The sequence below is a fragment of the Marmota flaviventris genome, chromosome 6 (assembly GCF_047511675.1).
Source record: "Marmota flaviventris isolate mMarFla1 chromosome 6, mMarFla1.hap1, whole genome shotgun sequence".
NCBI classification, from domain to species: domain Eukaryota; kingdom Metazoa; phylum Chordata; class Mammalia; order Rodentia; family Sciuridae; genus Marmota; species Marmota flaviventris.
The window spans coordinates 125,206,871-125,230,118 of NC_092503.1; the positions used below are offsets into that span (position 1 = coordinate 125,206,871).

The 23,248-nt window shown below is 38.8% G+C and overlaps 1 protein-coding gene and 1 pseudogene across 8 annotated transcripts; one reads left to right on the plus strand and one right to left on the minus strand.

Moving 5' to 3' along the window:
* Window positions 1-4,600: 4,600 nt before the first annotated feature.
* LOC114082877 (patr class I histocompatibility antigen, CH28 alpha chain-like) lies at window positions 4,601-9,745 on the minus strand. 8 transcript variants are annotated; one of them, XM_071613601.1, is made up of 8 exons: window positions 9,535-9,745; window positions 9,027-9,296; window positions 8,493-8,768; window positions 7,657-7,932; window positions 7,431-7,532; window positions 5,431-5,463; window positions 5,295-5,339; window positions 4,601-5,147 (listed from the first exon to the last, which is right to left on the minus strand). In XM_071613601.1, exons 1-7 carry the CDS (start codon window positions 9,650-9,652, stop codon window positions 5,299-5,301), a joined length of 1,116 nt encoding a protein of 371 aa, XP_071469702.1. In that variant the 5' UTR covers window positions 9,653-9,745; the 3' UTR covers window positions 4,601-5,147; window positions 5,295-5,298. The 8 variants fall into 8 exon arrangements, with proteins under 8 accessions (XP_071469702.1, XP_071469699.1, XP_071469701.1 ...); XM_071613598.1 differs by having other exon boundaries at window positions 5,295-5,463; XM_071613600.1 differs by having other exon boundaries at window positions 4,601-5,463; window positions 9,589-9,745.
* Window positions 9,746-20,550: 10,805 nt separating this feature from the next.
* On the plus strand, window positions 20,551-21,487 carry LOC114083605 (olfactory receptor 12D3-like; annotated as a pseudogene).
* The last annotated feature ends 1,761 nt before the right edge of the window (window positions 21,488-23,248 follow it).

Consider the following 23,248-nt stretch of genomic DNA (forward strand, 5'->3'; position numbering starts at 1 on the left):
TTTTCTTAGAGGTTGTTCTATGACTTATCATATATGTCCTGTCTTATCAGGAAGTATAAATCTGGAATATCATTATTATACTAACTTAATTTAATTGTGATACAGTGATGTTCTTCTCCATAGCTCTAACTATTTTTCTTTGGGTTGTTGACATTGTACAATATATTGTAATAGATTTTTATTTTATGTAGTTTTGGAATATTTCTAAGTTTTCAAGATTCCTGATCTTCTGCAATACAGAATCTACCATTAATCCTATATCACATCTAGTGTATTTTATATCTCAGACACTTTTGTTTAAAAAACTTGTTCTAATTATTTATACATAACAATAGAATGCATTTTGAAACGTCATACACAAATGGAGTGTGACTTTTTATTCATTTGGTTGTACATGATGAAAAATTACACTGGTCGTGTAATCATATATGTACATAGGGTTAATGTCCAATTCATTCCACTGTCCTTCCCATCCCTACAGCCCCTCCTTTCACTCCCCTCTGTCTAAGCCAATATACCTTTCATGTCTCTTTTGCAACTTTCTGAATATGTAGAATACTATTTTAATGTCATTGTCTGTTTATTTTAACTTCTGTGTCAGTAGTAGAATAATTTAGATTGATTACTTTTCTCTGTCTTATCCACAGTATTTTCTTTTTGTGCTAGTTGGGCATCAATGCCTGACATTATAACTTTACCAGTTATGTTGCTAAACATTCTTGAATTTCATGAGTATTCTTGAACTTTTATTACTGAGACAAATGAGGCTAATTAGGAGCTATTTGACTCACTTGTGACTTACTTTTAACACTTTTTGGGGGGTAAAATTAGAAAGTATTTAGTTTAGGACTAAGTAACCACCACTATTAAAAGAAGACCTTATTAATACTCTATCCAATGCTAGCAAATTACAAAGCTTTCCAGTATTTTAGTGGTAACTGGCACTACTTCCAACCCTATAAATCTTTAGATACCATCATCCCCTGTAATCCTTTTGAATTACTATTTTTTCTCTATCTTTGAGTAGTTTCATTCACTGATGAGCTGAGAACCTTAGATGTGCTATCTGAGGATTACTATTGCTTTTTATTTTCATTTTTTTCTATGTGTCTTTATTTTGCATATTCTGGCTATCCTAGACTCTCCAGATTTATAAACTCTATACCTTTAACTAAGTGAGACACCTGGGATATTTAGGGATCCTCCTTCCTGCACTGTGTTCTGGAAACACTATCCAGGAAGGGCAATGGATAACTGTAATTTCACCTTTCCCTTTACTTTGTTTGAATTCTACTTTTTTTTCCTCATATAAAAACAGTTTGGTCTTCAGCTGTGGATACACATTTGAGTAGCATAACATCTCAACACTAGGACAGTGCTTTAGACTTTCATTGGAAGTCATATGAAAACTTACAAATTTCTGGCAACTCTCCTTATAAATATGTGCAAGTACAACAAAACATAAAAATTAACACAAAATGGATCCTCTGGTATTTTACAGACCTGTTTTTTTTAAAAATCCTAATTTGTCTTCTAGTTCTCCTTTTTATTATTTTTCATACAGGGGATTGAACCCAGGGCCTTGTTCATGCTAAGCATGCACTCTACCATTAGTTACACCCCAGCCCTTAATTTACCATTCTTTTTCTATCCCTCATTCTTTTACCTCTAGCTCCTAGACTCTCTTTCTACCTTAGGGAAACTTCACACTTAGGGAGTCTTGGTAAGGAGGCAAATACCTCTTCCCTCCATAAGGGATGCAACTCACTTTCTTAAACATTCTTGAAAGTAGATACTACATGAAGCTTTAATTCCACTGGTCAGATGACCACATCTGAACTCTGTCCCTCAACCTGATGACACGGAGAGGCTGGGACTGTGCAGAATAATTTAGCAAGGGTAGTGTGAATGGCAATAGTGATGCCTAGTTTTCAGGAGCAGAAGGAAAGTAGTTCCACCTGCAGGTCCAGTGTCCAGCATCAAGATGTCAGTGGTGTGAGTAGTGGCATCTGTGTCTGGCAGTAGGGATGGTGAAGCCTAAATGGGACTTGACCTAGAGTGGTATTATGGATCTGTTTCTGGTTGTGTAGCCTTAAGGCCAGTTGGTTCTGTGGAATTTTCCAAAATAAAATAAATTGCAATATTACATATATAAAATCCTTTATGTTTAAATGGGAAAAACCAGCATTATATTCTTTATTGCAAGGTGTGAGAGATCAGTCTGGGAAATGGTTTGGGACAGCAAAATTTGAGATTTACATTATCCTAAGCTGAGAGCTTCTTTCTGTATTTTCCACTTGGCTGCACCCCTGTAGAGAAAATGGCATTTTTCTCTGAACAACATGTCTCATAATTGGCAAAACATTTATTCCTTCTTTTTTCCCCAGGAAAAAAATAACATTTAAATGTGGAATCTCCACTCTAGCCATTCTGATCACTGAATTCAGTAATTCCCATCTGAGTACCAGGATTGCTGGAGGCTTATTAAACAATTCTCAAGTCTCTCTACAGACCCATTGTGTCAGAATATTGGTTCTAGATTCTAGGATTCACTTATTTAATAAGTCTTACAGGGGAGAAACATAACTGGGGAATCCTTTTCTATATTCTTGCTCCTGCAAGTATGATTTGCAGACCAGCAGCATCAGTAACACCTTGCCATACATAGTAATCTCCTGCTGTACCTTAGACCATGTGTCAAGGTGACACTCAGGGGATCGCTGTGCACAGAAATGTCTGTGACTCCCTTATTGAGGTGGTAACAGAACTTTTTTAGTATCCTCCAGACCTAGAAGCTGGCCATACCTCCAGGATCTGGCCATACATCTAATTTTTCAATGATTATGTTCAGGACACACTAGATTCTTTGTTCTCCCCAGAACACACAGACAGGATCCTACCCTAGGGGTATCAGCATATAAGGAATCCCCCCAATCTCCTCTGGCTTAGGAAAAGCTTCCTTTAGACTCTTTGACAAATTCCTTCATGTCTTTCAAATATCCTCAAAGGCCACCTTGCCAGTGACAATCACTCTGCCAGTCCTGTAAAACAGCCATCTTCCCAGGCTCCATACACCCACACTCAGGATCACCTTCCCTATAACAATTACAATCTCCTAACCTGAACAGTGTTCTTATTTATTTAATCAGAGCATTTATTTAATCGTATTTATTTAATCTGCCTCTTCCCACCAGAACCCATGCTCTAAAACATTGGAAGTTTTAAACTCTTTTTTAGTTCCTGCTGCATTATAGATGAAAATATAGCATATCATATAGCCTATGCTCAACAAATGCCAGTTGAATGAATGACTCCTGTAGAACACCTCCTTATTCTAGAGACACTATCTTTATTTATGGAGTCTCAGAGGAGCAAACACTGCTCTGAGGCAGCTGTAGTGAATGTCCTTCATTTTCACACTGAGGTCAGGACCAACTAGGCTATTCTTAGAAGGGCTGCCCTCCCTCCTCCTTCACTCCCTTCTTCCCACTATTTCATACCGCCCTTCCCGCACTCTACAGCATAGGACTCATTTTTCTCTTCAGAAATTTTCAATTATTGACTCATACATCTTATATTCCAACCAAATAAAAATCTAAATTAGACTCTGTTTTATAAATCCACAGGTTGAATTGGAACAAGGGCTAGGCTAGTTAGAGCTAAAGACAGGGAAAAAGGACAGGTGATCAGAAAAGACAGAAAACTAATAGGAATTTGAGTTATTAAAAATATATTAAGATGAAATATTATAAAATCCATTCTCTCTGCTAATTTTAGAATCTGGTTCTCTTAAAATATTGAGAAAAAGATGAAAAATACAATCCAGAAAATACCCCTAAAGGAAGTCACAAGATGGAGGAGTCTGAAAATTCACCACTTGTCACCAGAGACAGCATGCAAGAGCTGTCCTGGGCTCCTCCAATGGCAAAGTGCTTCCTCTTGCTACAGAGATAGGCACACTCATAGGAGAATGAGATCAAAACTTCTACAAATAACAAGAACAGGCATAGTCCCCTATATAAAACAAAAACACATAAAAGATGGAGACTTAAGATCAGGGCTTAGGCTTGAGCCAAGATCGAGCCAGCCACATAAATCCCTCACTGCCTCTGGTACCAGACACAGGACAAAACTCTGTATCCTTATAATCACAGGTCCTGGTGGAATAATATTCTAATAAGGGACAAGGACAAAGGAGATGAAGATGACCCAGCCAGGCAGCACCCATATCTAAGCCCATGACAGACTGAATACTTAAAGGACATAGCCTGGTCCACACTTGGGTTTTGACAGCCTTCTCTTGCCCCTACATTTAATGGACTCAGTACAACAAGTAACATGTATTCTCAAAGTTTTCAGATTTTTTTTCTCTTTCAAAGGAGAATGTTCCTCTCCTTTAATGAACCCATCAACCACACCTCATAGCTGGAATTTACAGAACAAATCCATATTCAGATTCTCATTTTCAACAGGGAAGTAAGAAGTGGCAGCACAGCACAACATAAAGTTAAAACAGGGGCTCTCTTTCATCCAGTGAGGAGGTCCACGGAACAGGGTAGAGGAGAGTGTGGCTGTGGAGTCACTAATCAAGACCTCCAGAGACAAGCAGGAAGCAGGTCTGATTTTATTGCGGCAATTACCATTTATATATACCCAGGCAGTAGCTAAGTAGATTACAGACAGCCACCAATACAATTTCTGGCTAACTGTCCTTGCAGTGAACAATCAAAGAGCAGACCCTGGAGCAAGCACAGGGACTGCAACTGCAGCTTCATGCCCAGGGCTGTGCCTATAGGGTAAGCGGATTGTCACTTACGTGCCTAGCACAAGGGGAGTGGTTTACCACCAGAGGCCCTTAATATATGCCATGTATGCAATACTCCATGCACTTGTCCACACAGAGGTATCCCAGCCCTGTGTCTGCTACAGGGGAAGAGAACACAGATCAGTGTGGGGCAGGGGTCTTGATGATCAGGGATGGACTGTTCTTATTTCCTTACATTATGCTGATAGCAACACAGACACATAGATATAGTCAGATGTGAACTTCACAATGAGAAATCAGGAGCTCTTGAAACCATCATCAGGATGGAGAGATGTGAACAAATCTTGTATGGTTCAATTCTACCCATGACAGCTGTTTTGCGCTGTAGAATAAAGTAATCATGAACAAATCAGATCAGTACCTATAAGTGGCAACATTCTGAAAGGTTCAAATTTAGAGAGTCCCTGTAACCCAGTCATGTCCTCTTTGCCCCACCTTCTTTCCCTCTTCATGCTTTCCAGTGACTCACCTCTTCAAATTGTGAGTGACTTATCAGATCCCACAGGAGATATGGCTAAAGGAGAGATTATGGAGTGGGTTAACTCCCCCATGGACTCCCAAATACACTATCCCAAAGGTCTTAGGATCAACCCCTTTAAACTTACAGGCAGGCTGAGCATAGCTCTCTCTTTTTCTACCTTTAAAAAGAAAAAAAAAATCATGTGAGAGGCCTAGAGGAGGCAAGGCCAAAAGGGTACAGGATGTGCAAATCCTAGACCTAGGGAAGTTTTCAGAACTGTAATTGCAGACCCAGGGAAGGATCAGAAGGCACGAGGACAGGAGATGTGCAGGAACTGAACCAGTTGTCCTCCTGAAAGTCTGACCTCAGCAGGGCTTTCTCTTCTGACCTCTGGCTTTTGGGAAACAGGTCTGTGTCACTACAATAACCGGGTGATAAATTTGTCCTTCATTTTCACATTGCTTTACAGTAATGTAAATATCAGTAAACAGGCTCCAAGCTGGGTAAGCACTTGTACATGGATGGTACTTCCCAGTCTTTGCTGATCATATTCTGAAAGTCACAATCCTGAATGCTAAACTCATGTGTTGAATTCTGAAACATTAAAGTCTCTAAAGTCTAAAATCTCAAAAATCATAACTCTCAATGATTAAAATCCCAAATGTTGAAATGCTGAAAGCTGATTTCCCACTGTAAATTTCTTTGTGGGAAAAAGGCTACTTATATTAGAGGGGTAGAAAGCCAAATTCTGGGGAATTGGCCAAGCAATACAAGCTACAACAAAAATGTGTATAAGAGTGTGTCATTTGTCTACATTGGCATCTCTTCAGCTGATGAAATTCCAGAAGCTTTTAATGAATTAAAGATGTTTTTGTCTGAAGGAGCCAGTGATGTTACTGATAATTATGTGCAGAGGAAGACGTTTATTTAATGGTGTTCAATCACCAGTATTGCTTCTGCTCAGTTTATGGTGTTTTTGAGTGCATACAGATGGGTTTCCACACACCCCAAACAACACAGAAGTGTGGCACAGCAGATTGCAAAAATCAATAAATAATTATTATATCAGTGTATATCAAATCTTGGAAGAATTTAAAAGCAGTATTGCCACATAAAAAATGAATGTGAACATATTCTCCAAGAAAAGCCACAGCTTAAAAGAAAAAAAAAAGAGCCACTACTCATTATGATATGAGACTTCAGAATATAGTTAATGATCATGAAAGTGTACCAGTTTTTATGAACTATGTCCATTAATTATTGTTTTCTATCCCTGTAATATACTTTCTTCACATTTCAAGTTCTTCTTAGTTTTCCCCCACTATTTAAAATTATCAGCATTATTTAAATTTTTTTCCTGTTTTTTATTTCATCTTTACAACATCTAATAATGGAGGTATAAACTGTATAAGGCTTTCAGAGAGTCTCAATTTATTTTATGGTTTTTGCAAATGTGACTGTGAAAGTACATTATCAGAATGTTGGCTGGGTGTAAGCATTGTAACATGTATGTAAAAACACTGAAACTTTCTTGATAAATGAGAAATGTCTTTTTTGCATATCTATATTTGTGAAAGACAAAAACTTCTCAAGGTTTTGACTTTCTTTTTGATAACTGCATATTTGATGGTGATTTCTTGTGCATTCTGATTTACCTTTAAAAGATTTAGGTTGTCTAATACAGTATTTCAGATTACTGTAGGTATAAAGCTGGGATACACAGTTACTAACTATAGTGATAGGTATTCACACATTTTGCTTGTTCACCTATTTAGGAATATGGTTCATCTGCTTATAATTGTTATACCTGTGCAACTGTTGTTAGTATAGCTGCAAATTTATTCATGCAAAAATATGTTATTGCATATTTTATGGTGTAAAGTAGTTTCTGACATGTTCTGTCATGTCTCTAAAATAAATCCCTTTTGAAAATGCAAATAAATGTCTTTCAGTGAATTAAAATTTTTTCCCAGACTTATAGTTTGGGAGTTTTAATCTTTTGGAGATTTAAACATTTGAGATTATGGCTTTCAGTATCATGTCTTTTGTGGGTCAAACCCTTCTTAGTTAAAAAGTCAAGAAAAAGTACCTGGGGCTTGGAATTCCCCACTGGGAAAGAAAACTCAGACCTCACCCTTACCCTACCTGAGTTCTTCTTCCTCCACATCATAACAGCAGCAACAGCTCCAAGGAGAAGCAGGCCAGCAACCATTACCACAAAGGTGATGGAGAACTGGGGAGACCTCTCTGGGAAAGGAAGGGAGGATAAGTGACCCTGGCTCTCAGTTTTAAGCCCTGACCCTGCTGAGGATCTCCAAAGAACGGCTCCTGTTTTCCTGACCACAGGCCCTGTGCCCTCATCCCTCCTTACCCCATCTCAGGATGAGGGGCTCAGGCAACCCCTCATGCTGCACATGGCACATGTATCTCTGCTCTTCTCCAGAAGATACCACCACAGCTGCCCATTTCTGGAATTTTCCATCCCCTGCAGGCCTAGTCTCCACAAGCTCCATTTCTTGGGTTTGGTCCTCCCCATCCCGTTGCCAAGTCAGGGTGATCTCCGCAGGGTAGAACCCCAGAGCCCAGCACCTCAGGGTGACCTCATGGTCAGAGATGGGGTGGTGGGTGACATATGTCAATGGGGGATCTGCAGATAAGACTCAGTTAATTGGGACATTTTGCATGGGGCACTGAAGAATGGACAAGACAATAGTTGTGAGGTGGGAACATAAAACCCAGACACTAAGCAGGATTCAGGAATCTGGGATAATATTCCTATTTTTTCTTATGTTCTAGAATCAGGGTGAGACAGCCAAGAGGAAGATGCTCCAAGCTTCTAAGAAATACTTTAGATTCTGACCTGAGTGGAGACTGACAGCTGAGGAAAAGATGGCCTCAGACTTCCAAAGTCATTGTGTTGGGATAAAGAACAAAGCCTGAAAGTCACCCTGTGATGCCCGAGGTTGCTGCCAGAGTCAAAGGAAACTGATCACTTATTTTAAGGATTGTCTTCCCTCCAGCCCTACGACCCCTTGGTGTAATTAAGAGACAAGTGGTTCTTAGAGTCACTCTCTGGTACAGCTTTTGGAAACCAAGTTGAACTCATACCCTTTTGGATCAGAGGGAGGACACTATTCTCCTTTTTTTGCAAGAGGCGCATGGGGGAATGTACAGGAGATCTTCAAGTTGCCCCGCCGCTGCTGATACCTGCGCGCTGAAGTATCTCCTTCCCGTTCTCCAGGTGCTTGCGGAGTATCTCCACGCACCTCCCTTCCAGGAAGGCCCTGTTTGTCTCCGTCACTCCCTGGGCCTCCCACTTGCGCTGGGTGATCTGAGCTGCCATGTCCACCACGGTCCAGGAGCGTAGGTCCTCATTCAGAGCAATGTAATCGGTGCCGTCATAGGCGTACTGCCAGAACCCACTGAGGAGGCGCCAGTCTGGTCCCACGTCACACCCGTACACCCTCTGGAAGGTGTGAGACACTGATCCCATCCCGCGATTAGGTTCCCCCCCACCTACTCCAGCCCTCGCTTCAGACGACTGGAGGTGACTAGTGAGATCTTTTCCATACTCGAAACAGTAAACAAAACCAGAGCCCCACATTTTTCATAGGTTAATGAAAATGAGCCGGTCTCACACTATCGCCATGAGTCTCAGACCCCGAGGAGATTCTGGAGGATTTGGCAGAAAAGTGGGAGAAGAGGAGGGGTTACTTGGAACCCTGGCCAGAGGTCACTCACAGTTGTCGCTCTGGTTGTAGTAGCTGAGCAGAATCTTCAGGCCGTCTCGGTAAATCTGCTGTAGCCCTCTGGCATACTGTGTTTCCCGGTGCCAATACTCCCGCCCCTCCAGCTCCATCCAAGGCGTCTGTGGCTCCATCTTCCGAATTCCAGCGTCAAACTCAAATTGCAAGAATGGCGTGTCGTCTACGTAGCCCATTTCGATGATGTGAGGCTCCCCGCGGAGGGGTCGCGACATGGCAGTGATGAGAAACTTTAGAGAGTGGGAGCCTGGGGGAGGGGAGCGACTGAGACCTCGGGCGGGACCTTGGGTCCCAGGCTGAGAAAGCCTGGAGTGGAGTAGCAGGGAGCCAGGGCTTGTGAGACGGGAAGCGCGGGGAGGCAGAAGGGAGTGAGGGAAGGGGCCACTCACTACTCAGGAGATGGGGACCCGGGGAGGGGTCTGGGTTTGCGGTCAAAAAGACCCAGCTTCCCAGGGTCCTGCGTCTGCTCAGAGCTGTCCCCTTACCTCTCCTGCGCAGAGGTCTTTTTTTTTTTCTTTTTTTCCGGTTCTCGCACTCACCAGCCCAGGTCTCGGTCAGCGCCAGGGCTCCCAACAGCAGTGGGAGAAGGGCTCGGGGCTCCATGGCTCTGATCCTTCGTGTTTGGGGACAATCAGTCTCGGTCCCTCCCTTTGGATTTCATAACCAGGAACTGCGGGCGACGCTGACTGGCTTCTCTATGAATCCTACCCGCAATAGGAGTACTGGGGCCCTGTCACGAGTTCCAGGCAGAAGCAAAAGTGAAACCTGAGGAAATCCCCAAGGTATTCCCCAACTCTAGGCTTCTTTACACACCCTCCTAGGTCCTGGGACCCTGAGAGCCATGCCCGGGACCTGGGGATTTTGCCTAGCTTAAGCTCTCTCTTCTTGCCATGAAGACATAGTCTTTCAGAGTCCTGCCTCAGGTGCTAAGTCAGCAGTTCTTAAACATTTTAGTTTCAGGATCTCTGTATGCTCTTAGGAATTAAGTAGGCCCCCCAAAGTAATTTTGTTTATGTGTGTTATAGTTATCAATATTTATCACATTAGAAATTAAACCGTTTTAAAATAATCTATCTAGCAAATTAATAATTTATTGCGTGTTAACAGAAAAATAGTTTTAGAGAAATACTGTTTTTAAAAAATAAAGTAATAAAGTGGAAGCTGGATTTTCTTTACATTTCACATTTTTATAAGTCCTTTTCATGTCTGTTTTGTTAGAAGACCTATGTATTTTTTTATCTATTTCTGCATTTAACCTATAATTTTGATTGAAATATATGAAAAAAAATCTAACCTCATACCAATATGTAAGAGGAGCCAATTTTAATAATGTTTTTGGATAATTGTGGGTATTCATCTTTAAATAAATACTCTAAAATGACATGTCAACTTCTTAAAGGTTATTTGCAATGCAGACCCTGAAACACTGTCACTGAACTTTTGATATTCTGTTGAATTAAAATCTATAGATGTGTCTATATATTTTAATGTCAGTCAGATATACGAGTCTAAATAATCATAGTTTTTCTATCATTTCAAGTAAAAGTGATATTCTATAAAACAAACTGATACTATTTATAAAATGTTTTCATTGACATAAACATCCCAATTTGGAATGTAGTAGGCTTTATGTGTATTTCCCATTTAATAATATAAGATATTTTTAAAAATGTGAACTCTAGACTAGAGATTTACTGTAGTTAATATTTTTTAATCCTTCAATCTGGACATGTTTATATGAAAGTGACTTCTTCTTCTGTAATTAAGAGGTGGTAAAAAATTACAATAACCACTCTTAAAGTTTAGTATTGTAGCTTCATTCTTGCTGAATTTTATTTCAGTGAAAATAATGTTTTAGTAATGTTATAAAAATAGTTTTGACCTTGTGGATCCTGTGAAAGGATCTCAGAAATTCAAGGGTTCCATATACCACACTTTGAGAACTGCTGCTCTGAGTAAACCACAGAGAGTACTCCACTGCCCCCATCCTCTTTGCCACTTCATTTCCCAGAATTTCTCTTCTTTAGATGGATTCCTGCTTCTCAAACTTCGTGCTCTATCCCTGGACTCTTCTAGAGGAAAATTCATCCCCTAAAAATTTGATGTCAACAAAGTGTCTTCAGTCTGGGAATAGAACTTAAGGAACATGTGTTTTTCTTTTTGGAACTGGGGACCCTTTGTTTTTAAAGGCATTAAGATAAGAGATTCACTTATGACCCATTTTAGTTCTATGTATTCATACTCCAGACAGAAATCTTGTGCAATCTGTGCAAGAAATAATATTGGCCCTTTCATTTCAAATGGATCTTATTTACTTAACCTGTGGCCCAGATAGCATCAAGAGCAGTTAACTTAGTCCATGAGGTTGCTATATATAACAAATGTACTATACACTGGGTAGCTTATAAACAACAGAAATTTATTTGTCACATTTCTCAAGGTCAGGAAGTTCAGAATCAAGGTTTTGTATAATCTGTGTGGTGAGTACCCTCTTCCTCATAAATAGCTGTTTTTTCACTGTATCACTGGATGGTGAACAAGGGGCTAGGGAGATTTTATAATGAATGGGATTAGAACTATCATAAGAACTATTATAAGAGCTCTGCTCTCATGATCCAATCACATACAGTAAATCCTACTTACAAATACCATCTCATTGGGGATTATCTTTTAACATATGAATTTTGGGGATACATAAACTTTCAGTCATTTCATTTCAGCATTGTTGTACAAGAAAACATTCTATAATAATGAATTGTGCTCTATCTGCAGTCCAGGATGATAACCACAGTTAACATGTGGTTATTGAGCACCTGAAATGTGGCTAGAGTGCTAAACAGTTCACTTTTTAAAGTTTATTCATTTTAAATATAAATAGCCATATGTAACTACTAGATATCGTTTTTGACAGTGCTTATATGAAGTCTTCAGTTTACAATCTCCTATTCCAAAAAAAGGTACATTGTGATTTATAGATTGAAGTACAACCCTCATATGGTCCATGAATGATTGGTTTCAGGGCCACCCTCCAACCCAGGGATATAAAAATTCACAGATGCTTAGGTCTCATAAAATGTTAGATGGGGGAGGATGGCAGAAGTGAATTGAGCAGCAAGTCCCAATGATTTCCTCCCAACAAAGAAAGGAGGCAGAGAATAAAAGCAGACTTTAGAGGTGGGTGGTAAAATAATGGTCTAAGACTCAACTACATAGTCTGAGACCTGGATAGACTGAAAGGTTGGTTACCAGAGGAGAAAACAAAACTCAAGAGTATTCTAACCTGAACCTGTGGATTATGTGTGTGTGTGTGTTGGGCACATCAGAGAGAGAAAGAGAGAGTGGGGAATGGACATTATTTTAAACTCACTCACTTAAAACAATTGTTGAAAAACTATAGAAAAGATTAACAAAATTTAAAATTCAGAAAGTACTTGAAAATAGCACAAACCACTTAAAACCAAATCATAAAGATAAAGCTGAGGGTGTGGTGCAGATATCTTTTGGAGCCTGCAGCCCACCAGTTATCCTCTTAAATCAGCACAACATCTTTCCCTGCCCACACAGCTGCAACATAAACCAGAGGGAAGCCCCCACTGCAGTGGGCTTTTTTAAGGATCTGGACAGAAATTACTTCTAGAGCGACCTCTACTAGTCATAAATCTCTGAAAGTCTCTCCTTACTGTCCAATTCTCCCTGAACAGAAGAATGGAGTGAGTTGGTGGGGACCTGGGCTGGGCAAGTGTACCTAGCCCTGCTCAGCCTCCTGGGACCCAGGCAAGGGCAAAAAGCTCTGCACAGACTTAATGAACTCAAAGGCTACAATGAAGCCCCTTTGGCCCCCAAACCAAAGAAAGTTGATTTACCAGGCCCTGACCTCTAGTACTTAAGGGAAGCATCATGGGAAGCCCAGGGATAGTCCCTGGGATTGCAGCACCATATTAGAGGTAAGCTGCCTGAATATCCAGTGACTAACAGACCCAGTGGGAAATTGGCAGAGGCTACACAGTAGGAAGGGTTGGATATCTATCCACAATAGGTGCCTGGCCTGATCCTTGATCACAACTGGCAAGTGACAGGGCATTATTTGGATATTTGCAGGAACTTATACCAGACGTATTAAGCACAGAGAATCAATACCTACCATTCATAATCTGGTGGAATGTAAACTGGATTGCAGGTGAACCACCAGAGACCCTTCATCACAGCATCTCAGAGAGCAGAGGCAGCAGTGGGAACACCTCTGAACCACAGAACACCTGTTGAAAATCCACAACCAGTGTTCCTGCACACACAGAAGGCTATCAGGATCTTCAATACCATGAAAAGAATGTAGCAGAGGGGAACAAATACTGGTGACCAATAGCAAACGCAGGGGCACATCAGAGTCTGCATCCTGAACTTCTGCAACATTAGAATCAGCCCACTCACAACACTACACCCTCCTAGAGTATGAACAACTATAGTGTCAACTTAGATTATATAAATAACTTCTTAACTTGAATGATAATTGTTAATGCAATAGTCAACATTGTATCTCCAACCCATTTGAATATATTTCATGTAATGGTATAAAGGATTAATTGGAACCAATCTTCCTAGCATTGTTTTTCTAGCTCTAGTTTATTCTTGCTTCTCTTACCCCCTACTCCTCCTCTTGCTACTACCTTAAATATACGCATTCACTTATTCTCCTTTCTACCTTTGTGCAAGTACCCTTTTATAGTTTTTAATTACCCCCTTCACTCACCCTTTTTTTTTCTGTTTTTTTCCCTCCCCCATTTGCCTACACTTTTTTCCTCCCACCTTTTAGAACTTTCTTAAGGTTATAGTAAGTTTACTAAATTTAACTACTAAATTAATTCTTATATAATTAATGTAATTTTACTTACTATATAATTTTTATAGTAAGTGTACTAAATTTAACTACTAGATTAATTTTTCACCTGTTCCAGAACTTTATTATAGGTTTATACCTAAATTTGAGGAACTACAGTGAATAATTGCAATAAGTTTTTGTTCTTACAAGGTTGTATCATACAAGATTAGGGTCAGAAGTGATTATACTTAAGAGGGCTCGATGGTATCTCTTAAAGTGGAGCTGGTATTGGGATCAGCAGAAGTCACACATTGAATTAAAGTATTATTATCTAGACATCCATTCAACCCAGGGCTCTTAACAAATAGAAGCTCCATACTAGTTATTCACTTAAAAGAAGTAGTCAGAACTATACTGATAGATGGGTAGACATAAAAACAATATAAAAAATCAAGGGAACAAACCATCCCAAACAGCCCATAATGCTCCAACAATTGACTCATTGACACTACAGTGGAGGAAATGTCAGAGAAGAGATTTAGAAAATTCATAAACATTCTATGAACTAAAAGATGATGTAAAGAGTGAAATCAGAGAGGAAATATAGGAGGTTAAAGATTACTTCAATAAAGAGAGATTATGAAAAAGAATTAAAATGAAAATCCTTAACATGAAGGAATCAATAAATCAAATTAAAAATTCAATGAAAAGCATTACCAGCAGACTAGACATCTTTGAGAACAGATTTTCATACCTCAAAGATGAAGTATGTAATCTTGAAATTACAGTTGATCATAAGGAAAAGGTGTTACAAAACCACAAATAGATTATTCAAGAAATCTGGGATATCGTTAAAAGGCCAATTTTAAGGTTTATTGGGATAGATGAAGGCTCTGATATACAAACTAAAGAAACACACATTTTTTTTTCAATGAAATAATAGAAAAATTTCCAAAAATTAAGAATGAAATGGAAATTAAAACACAAAAGGTATATAGTACTCAAAATACACAAAATCAAAACAGAGCCACTCCAAGTCACATTATTATGAAAATGCCTAACATACTGAATAACAATAGAATTTAAAAGGCTCACAGAGAAAAATGACCGGTCACATTTAGAAGTAAGTCAGTCCAGATTTCAACTGATTCCTCAACCCAGACCCTAAAAGCAAGGAGAACTTGGAATAACATACACCAAGCTTGAAATGAAAATAGATACTAACCAAGAATACTATCCTCAGAAAAATTAAGCTTCATAATTGAGGACAAAAAAAAAAAACTTTCCATAATAAATAAAGCAAAAAGAATTTATAACTAGAAAGCCAGGACTATAAAGCATACTCAATATAATATTTTGTGAAGAAGAAATGAAAAATAAAAGTGAAAACCAGCAAAGAGAGGAGCAACACTAGAAGAATAGTCAAAGGATAATTGAATTCAACTTAAACATTAGAAATATATCAAAATGGCAGGAAATAAAAATCATCTTTCCATAATAACATCGAATGTAAATCATCTTAACTCTTCAATCAAAAGACATAGATTGGCATATTGAAATAAAAAACAAGACCCAACAACATGCTGTCTGCAAGAGACTCACATCACAGGCAAAGAATCCACAGACTGAAGATGAAAGAATGGGAAAAAAACATACCACTCACTTGGATCTCATAAACAAGCAGGGGTTGCCATTTTTACATCAGATAAAAGGGATTTAAAGACATAATTAATCATAAGAGATGAGATCATTTTATACTGCTTAAGAGAATCATATATCAATAAGATATAACAATTGTAAATATTTATGCCTGAAACAATGAAGTATCTACTTACATTAAATAAACCCTTTTCAACATTAAGAATCATATAGACCACAGTACAATAATATTGGGTGACTTTTAACACTGGATAGATCATCCAAACAAAAATTAAGTAAAGATTCTATATAGCTAAATTATACAATGAATACTTTGGGGCTAACAGACATCTTTAGAATACTTCATCCCTCAATGACTGAATTCACTTTCTTTTTAGCAGCACATGGAGTATTTTCTAAAATAGACCACATTTAGGTCACAACACAAATTTTAGCAAATGCAAAACAATAGAGGTAACACTTTGCATTCTTATCAGATCCTCCTCTATAATTGTGCTGGTCAGATCCTCTAGCCACAGCAGCAAAAAAGCTGACTAAAACAAACAATAAGATAAAAAAACAGAAGCTACTCTAACACCTGGAGATTAAGTGATATACTCTTGGATGATGAATAGATAGCAGAAGAAATTAGGAGACATATAAAAAATACTTAGATGTGAGAACAGTGATACAATGTACCAAAATCTCTGGAAAAGTATGTTCTAAGAGGAAAGTTCATGGCATTGACTGCAGGAAGCCATGGGTGAATTACATGAGGGTTCTCTCTCCTCTCTCTCTCTCTCTCTCTCTCTCTCTCTCTCTCTATATATATATATATATATATATATATATATATATATATATATATCAGGCATGGGCTCCATTTTGCCATAGTATAGAAATTCGATCCGTCTGATTGGCTTGCCTCTACTTTTGAACCAACTTTCTATATCCTGTGTATTTTTTTCCTTTGTTCTATTTTTCTTAGCTTTTATTTCTCAGCCAGCCCATTTCATTGCCTGTGCAGGATGCAAGCAAGAATTGACCTCATACATTAAAAGAATGGAAAGATATCAAGTAAATAAAATAACATGACAGCTTAAGGCCTTAGAAAAAGAAGAACAAACCAACACCAAAATCAGTAGAAGAAGGAAATAGTTAAAATCAGACAGAATGTCCCCATGCCATGTGCCCCAGATCCCAAATGTCAAGCTATAAGATTTGTTTGCCAGTTGAATTTTAGTATTGCTTTGGTCCTATCCTTTTTTTCTATGCCCCTATTTGTGAATGAAATAGTTTACTCTGTACCTTTATATATTGGATACTTATAAATTATTTTTGATTTTTACAGGTGTTTACAATGTAAGCTTGTCCTGAGTCTCAGAGGAGACTTTGGACTTGAACTTTTGGACAATATGCAACTGTTGAGACTATGGGGACTTGTGGTATGCCACCCATGAAGCTACTTGAGTGGTCTTTTACTTGATACTGAGCAATGGGGACATAGATCTCCCCTTGGGAAATGATCCTGGGCATTCCTGTGTGTAGACTGCCCAAGGCGTGAGATCTCTGCCCTCACTGTATCAATGGAGCAGCTCTCATAGCCCTGGACTTGGATGTTACCCATTAGGCTTAGACAGCCCACTTTCTACCTTATTTGGCAAAAGAATATTCCATCAAAATCCTTTTGAAGCCCCCTTTGTATAAATATTGAAAATGCAGCTTTTCTCTCTCTCTCTCTCTCTCTCTCTCTCTCTCTCTCTCCTTCCAGTGTTGAAGCAGGACCCTTAAGATTGCAGACCATTCTGCTCCTGCATTTCAAAATTATTTCTGTGTCATGTGATTTTTCACTATATTTCTCAGCCAGCACATTTCACACAAGGGAAACCCAAAATTCATAGCCAACGTGGGATGCGAGGGAGAAGTATAGGAATTGATAAGAGCAAGAATCGAAGGGACTCTTGAAAATGTACAAAATGTATTTTGCATTTTGGAGTGGTCATGAGCTTTTGGGGACCAAAGGAAAATTGTTATGGTTTGGATGTGAGGTATTCCCTAAAACTTTATGTATGCGACAATGCAAGAATTGACGGAGGTGAAATGATTGGGTTATGAGAGCCTAACCCATTGTTAGGCAGTAGCTAGCAATGGGCAGTGAAATACATGGCTATGTCACAAGTGTTCTTTAAATTACTTTAGGGTCTTTTTTTGGGCGGGAGGGTACTGGGGTTTGAACTTAGGGGTACTCAACCACTGAGACACATCTCCAGACCTATTTTTTATTTTATTTAGAGACAGGGTCTCACTGAGTTGCTTAGAGCCTTGCTGTTGCTGAAGGTGGCTTTAAACTCACAATCCCACTGTCTCAGCCTCTGGAGCTGCTGGGATTACAGGCATGTGCCACTGCACCTGGCTAGGGTCTTCTTTAAACTACTTTCAAAATGGCTGAGAAAGCAAAGGGTGGTAGTTAATTTCTACAAAATAAACAGAAGCAAAGGAGCTAATGGGAAAACATGTCAAAAGAAAAGGATTAATGGGACTAACTCTTGACACTGTCCATTGATGTTGAGGTGAAGCCATAATTTAAGGCTATAGGTCTCTCCATTTGTCTGGGAAGGAAGATTCCTTTCACAGTGCAGGCACACTAAGGTAAATTCTGACAAGTTATTGATCCCAGTACCCACATTAACATGCAATTGACTTGCAGATAAAGCCTCCCTGATAGGATGACCATCATGACAATTCCTGAGAGGATCAACTAAGGTCAAAACTCCACCATCTGATGTGAAGGAGAAGTCGAACAACTTATTGGCAAAGAGTACAGAAGGTGGTGCCTAGATATCTTGATAAATTTCAAACACTAATAAAAAATTTGAAATAGGTATTGAGATTATGGAGGGTTGAAATTATTAATAATGACAAAATCTAGTGTTATAATTAGGAGAAAGTGGCTAAGGTAGGATGCAATGATCACCAGACAATTGAATCTTAAGGAAGAGGGGAGGTAAAGGATGTTCAAGGAAAGGGGCAAGCATGAGTGAAATCCCTGTTTGAGAAAACCTTAGCACATTTGTGGAATTGAAAACTACCAAGGATGTCAGATCTGAGGAATAGCAAAGCTTAGACTGCAGAGATAAGCCACAGATGGATCCTGGAGGGTTTGTAAGCAAATGCAATTAGAAGATATTAAAATGGTTCAAATAGAAATGTTATATTATAACATTTGGGCTATTTCCAACTTTAAATATTATGACTAATAATTCTATAAACACAGTTTTTTTTTTCTGGGAAGAATACCCAGATGTACAATTGTTGGGTCATATGATAAGTTCATTTTTAATTTAGTAAGAAAGTGACACATTTTTTTAAATATGGTTAAGCATGTTACATCTTGGCTAATGTTAAATTTGTGATCCAGTTTCCCTGCATCCTTACTAGCATTTGGTGTCATCACTATTTTTATTCTTGCCATTTTGATAGATGTGTTGTGATACCTTTCCATTATTTTAATTTGCACTGTGCTAATGAAAAAATGAACATCTTTTCATGTGGTAGTTTGCCATCTGATGTCATTTTCTGTTCATACCTATTTATGTGTTTTGCTGATTGTTTATTGGACTTTTTGGTTTTCTACTGTTGAGTTTTGAGAGTTCTATGGAATATGTGGTTTGGAAATATTTTCTCCTAGTCTGCAATTTGACTCTTTGCATTCTTTTAGTGGAGTGTTTTGCAGAGCAATATTTTTTAGGGTGTGTGTGTGTGTGTAGTGAGGTCATTGTTTAAAATTTCTTCTTTATGGGTCATGCCTTTGGCTTAAAGTTTAAGAATTCTTTATCAAGTTCTAGATTGTTGCGTCTCTTGACTAAACACTCAAGGTCACTCCAGGTGAACTGGGCTGGCATAAAATAATCACACAGACACAGTGAAATACCTTTTTCTTTTGGCCTTATGATAACTCCTCTAACCTTAGGGGTCTGTGAAAAGAGAGAGAGAGAGAGTGAGAGCACCCACTGAACCCTTTTATTGAGGAGAAGCCATTCAAATGAGGCAAGGGGTCAGATTTCAGGGGGCTAAGTCTAGCTTCATGATGTCTGTTGTCAGCAGGTTGACTGACATCTAGGAAGGCCATACCCAAAGTCAGAGAAAGAGAAAGGGACACACAAAGGGTGTTTCCATGGAACATTCTATCCCAAAAAGGGCAAAGGGGTAATATCAAAAAGGAACAGATGAGCATAGCTCAACCCATAAGGTGACACACCTACATCTGAAGAGGTTTTCTCAATCTCCAGGACCCGGGCAATGTCCAGGTCACTACAAGATGTAGTGACAGTCAGAACCTCTCTGCTCAGGGAAGGAGGATGCAAATGATTCAGACTGGTTCTCCATAGCTAATGATGCAAATTCTGATGTTTTTTTTTTACCCCCTCTATTTATACAATATTTGAATTTTGTGGGCTTTTATGTCTCTTAGTTTCACTGAAGGTTTAGGTTGTCAGGAAGGCTGTGTCTATCTCCTGTGAAATTTTTGCACCTTAGAAGTGGAGAAATTCCTACTAAATTACATCTATATTACTAATAGAATCTGTAATCACAAATTGAATAGCTATTTCCTTTGTATATTTAAAACTTATCTAAACTCTAATTCTAATGCTATACATGAGGTTATGGACAGGTGCCACATATATAAAAAGTTCCCTTTATCCATATCTGATCTATTAATAATATGCTGCTTTTAGTAGTCTAATGTCATTTTATGGATGTACTAGGTATGCTGACCTTCCTTAATTTTGTTGTTTGTAAACCAGCTTTACTATTTTTTTCCAGTGCTGGGGATGAAACCAAGGATCTCTAGCATGCTTGGCAAGTGCTCTAGCACTGAGCTATATCCCCATCCCTTTGCTATTCTTAAACATTACTGATACTGTAGTTCACCTCTAGATTAATCCAAGTAGTAAACTTGCTTAACTTAAGCCCCACAGTTTAAAATTAAGCACTAGAAAAAATAACTAATTAGTTTTTTATTTGCTACTAAATTACTTCTAGAGTAATGGAGAATGTCACTACAGTGGATGAGTTTCTTTTACTCAGCCTGACCAGTGTTCAGGAGCTGCAGCCAGTCTTCTTTGTGAGGTTCTTAATTATTTACCTGATCAACTTGGTTGGAAATGGAGCAATATTAATGATTGTTATTTTGGAGCTCAAACTCCACTATCCTATGTATTTCTTTTTGGGAAAACTTTCTTGTCTGGATATTTGTTATTCTTTTGTGACACTGCCCAAGGTGCTTATGAGCCTGCTCTCCATGTGCAGGGCCATATTTTTCCTAGGCTGTATCACTCAGCTACACTTCTTCCACTTTCTGGGAAGTACTGAAGTACTGAGGCCATCTTGCTGACTGTTTTGTGGCCATCTGCAACCCACTTCCCTACACTGTCATCATGAACCCCCAGCTGTGTGTTCTATTGGCAGCTGTGGCCTGGCTCATTAGCTTCTTCAATGCTCTGATGCATTCTGTCATGACTGCACACACTTTTGCCATTCTCTGAAACTCAACCACTTCTTGTGTGATGTGAAACCCTTCCTGGAACTGGCCTGCAGTACCACAGAACTCAACCAGTGACTTCTTTCTGTTGTCACAGGGAGCATTATCCATGGGAGCTTTCTTCCTCACTCTCTTCTCCTACTTCTGCATTATTGGCTTCCTTGTATTGAAGAACAGGTTCTGCAAGATACTCCATAAGGCTCTGTCCACTTGTGCCTCCCATTTTATGGTGGTGTGTCTCTTTTATGGACCTGTGAGTTTTACATATATTCTTCCTGCTTCAGCCACATCCATGAGTGAGGAACAGACAGTGGCAATCATATACAGTGCAGTCAACCCAGTGCTGAATCCACTGATATACACCCTTAGGAATAAAGGAGTGATGTTGGCTCTGAAGAAAATCTTTGGGAGGAAGCTCTTTAAAGACTGCATTAGCATCTAGGGGACTAATGAGACTTATATCTGTTTTACATTGAGACTTTCATGACTTCATTATAATAAATTTTTATTTGATTTCCTACTTTTCTCTCAGGAATGTTGAGCATGCATTATATCATGGAGTTTAACAAACATAGGAATGAACAAACCAAATTCCACAATATCATAAAAGTTACCTTTTAATGTAGTGGGGGAATATAATAAACAAACCCATAAGTACCCCTTATCAGGGTAATTAAGACCTATGGAGAACTAAGAGAGTAGGATGAAAAGGGAAGGATGAGAGTAGGTACTTGATGTATAATAAAGAATTTGTCTGTTCTTTGTCCTGGGTTCCTGGTATAGAGCTTTTAAGATTCTAGGAATTTTCCAAGTGGCAGAAGTGTCTTTGTTATTCATGAACCATCTGGATCATACTTGTTTATCCTCATGTCATGATTTGTGGTAGGCCCCAGGATAGCTTAGGATGTGGGCTGATCATGCCCAAATGATTATCCATGTCATTGGAGATTTGGGGTTTTGAATCATGGTGATAGTATCCTGACTTTCACGAGAGGAGGAGGGAGGCTAAAGATTGAGTTTAGCTACATGGTCAATAATTCAATCAACTATGCCTATGTAAGAAAGACTAAGTAGAAACTTGACACTAAAGTTCATGCATGCTTCTTAGATGGCAGAATTGTCCATAGTTTTGAAAACCAGTATGCCAGAAGGGTATACCTTAACAAGACAGGAGGTTTGTGTTTGGGACCCTAACAGAGCTTGCTTGGTGTGTCTCCCCTTTGTGTATTTTTTTCTGTGATAAAACTGTAATCATAAGTATATCACTTTCTTCAGTCCTGTGAGTCACTTGAGAGTGTGCTAGAGACCTCCAAATTTGTAGCCAGATGTCCATGGGTGAGGATGTTCATTTCTGATCCCCAAACCTATAGATTATACCTGGAATGAGGACAGTCTTTTGGAGGACTGTGCTCATAACCTGTGAAATTTGGTCTAATTTCAAGTAGTTGGTATCAGAAGTCATTACAGTCTTTCACTCTTCTCTCTTACACAGACACATGTACCTATGTGCACATACGTGTACTTCCCCATATCCTTAAACTATCTTAATTCTTCTACACTTTTCAGCCATATGTTATTTTGATAATATGATGATGCTGGCCCATAGGCATGAGCTGGTTGTTGGTGGAGAGAAACACTGTATTCCCTTAGAGATGCAATTAGCAGAATAAACTGTCAGACAAAAATGGATGAAATTATTGTAGCAGGCAGCAAAGTTAGAATGACAATTGGGGAATTTTGACCTACATGGTTTATGCTAATGACAAACTGATTATGGGAAAAGTTCTGTTCAAACCAGTATGAATATTGACTGCTTGCTCTGTATCAGGAGTGGATGAGCTGAAAGTTAATATTAAATTTGATTCAATGAAAAAAAAATCACAATTCCTCCTTCACTTAGTTTCTGGTCCTGAGACAGTTCTCAGGGGCTGTCAATTGATGGAGATGCAGGGTACTTGTGAAGGAAGACCTGCAGTGCTACAGAAAGAATATATAGTAACAAATTTTTTTTCTAGCTGTTGTCCAAAAAAGAGCTTTGTCTGTTTATCTGAATGATTGCACACTTTGGAAAGAGAAATATTCAGATATTTTAGAAGCTTTTGTTACAAAGCTTTAACCAACACAGCAACAGGTAGCACAGACTCTTTTTATGGTCCTCTGTTAGACTGGAGAGTAGGTGTTGCTGCTTGAAGGACAGGTGATA

Excerpts from the sequence above, each read along its gene's own strand:
- LOC114082877 (XM_071613598.1), bottom strand. The coding sequence starts at position 9,652 with ATGGAGCCCCGAGCCCTTCTCCCACTGCTGTTGGGAGCCCTGGCGCTG. Across the intron at positions 7,933-8,492 it reads GGAGATACTTCAGCGCGCAG|ATCCCCCATTGACATATGTC; the intron begins GTATCAGCAGCG and ends TCTTATCTGCAG. Across the intron at positions 7,533-7,656 it reads GCCCCTCATCCTGAGATGGG|AGAGGTCTCCCCAGTTCTCC; the intron begins GTAAGGAGGGAT and ends TTCCTTTCCCAG.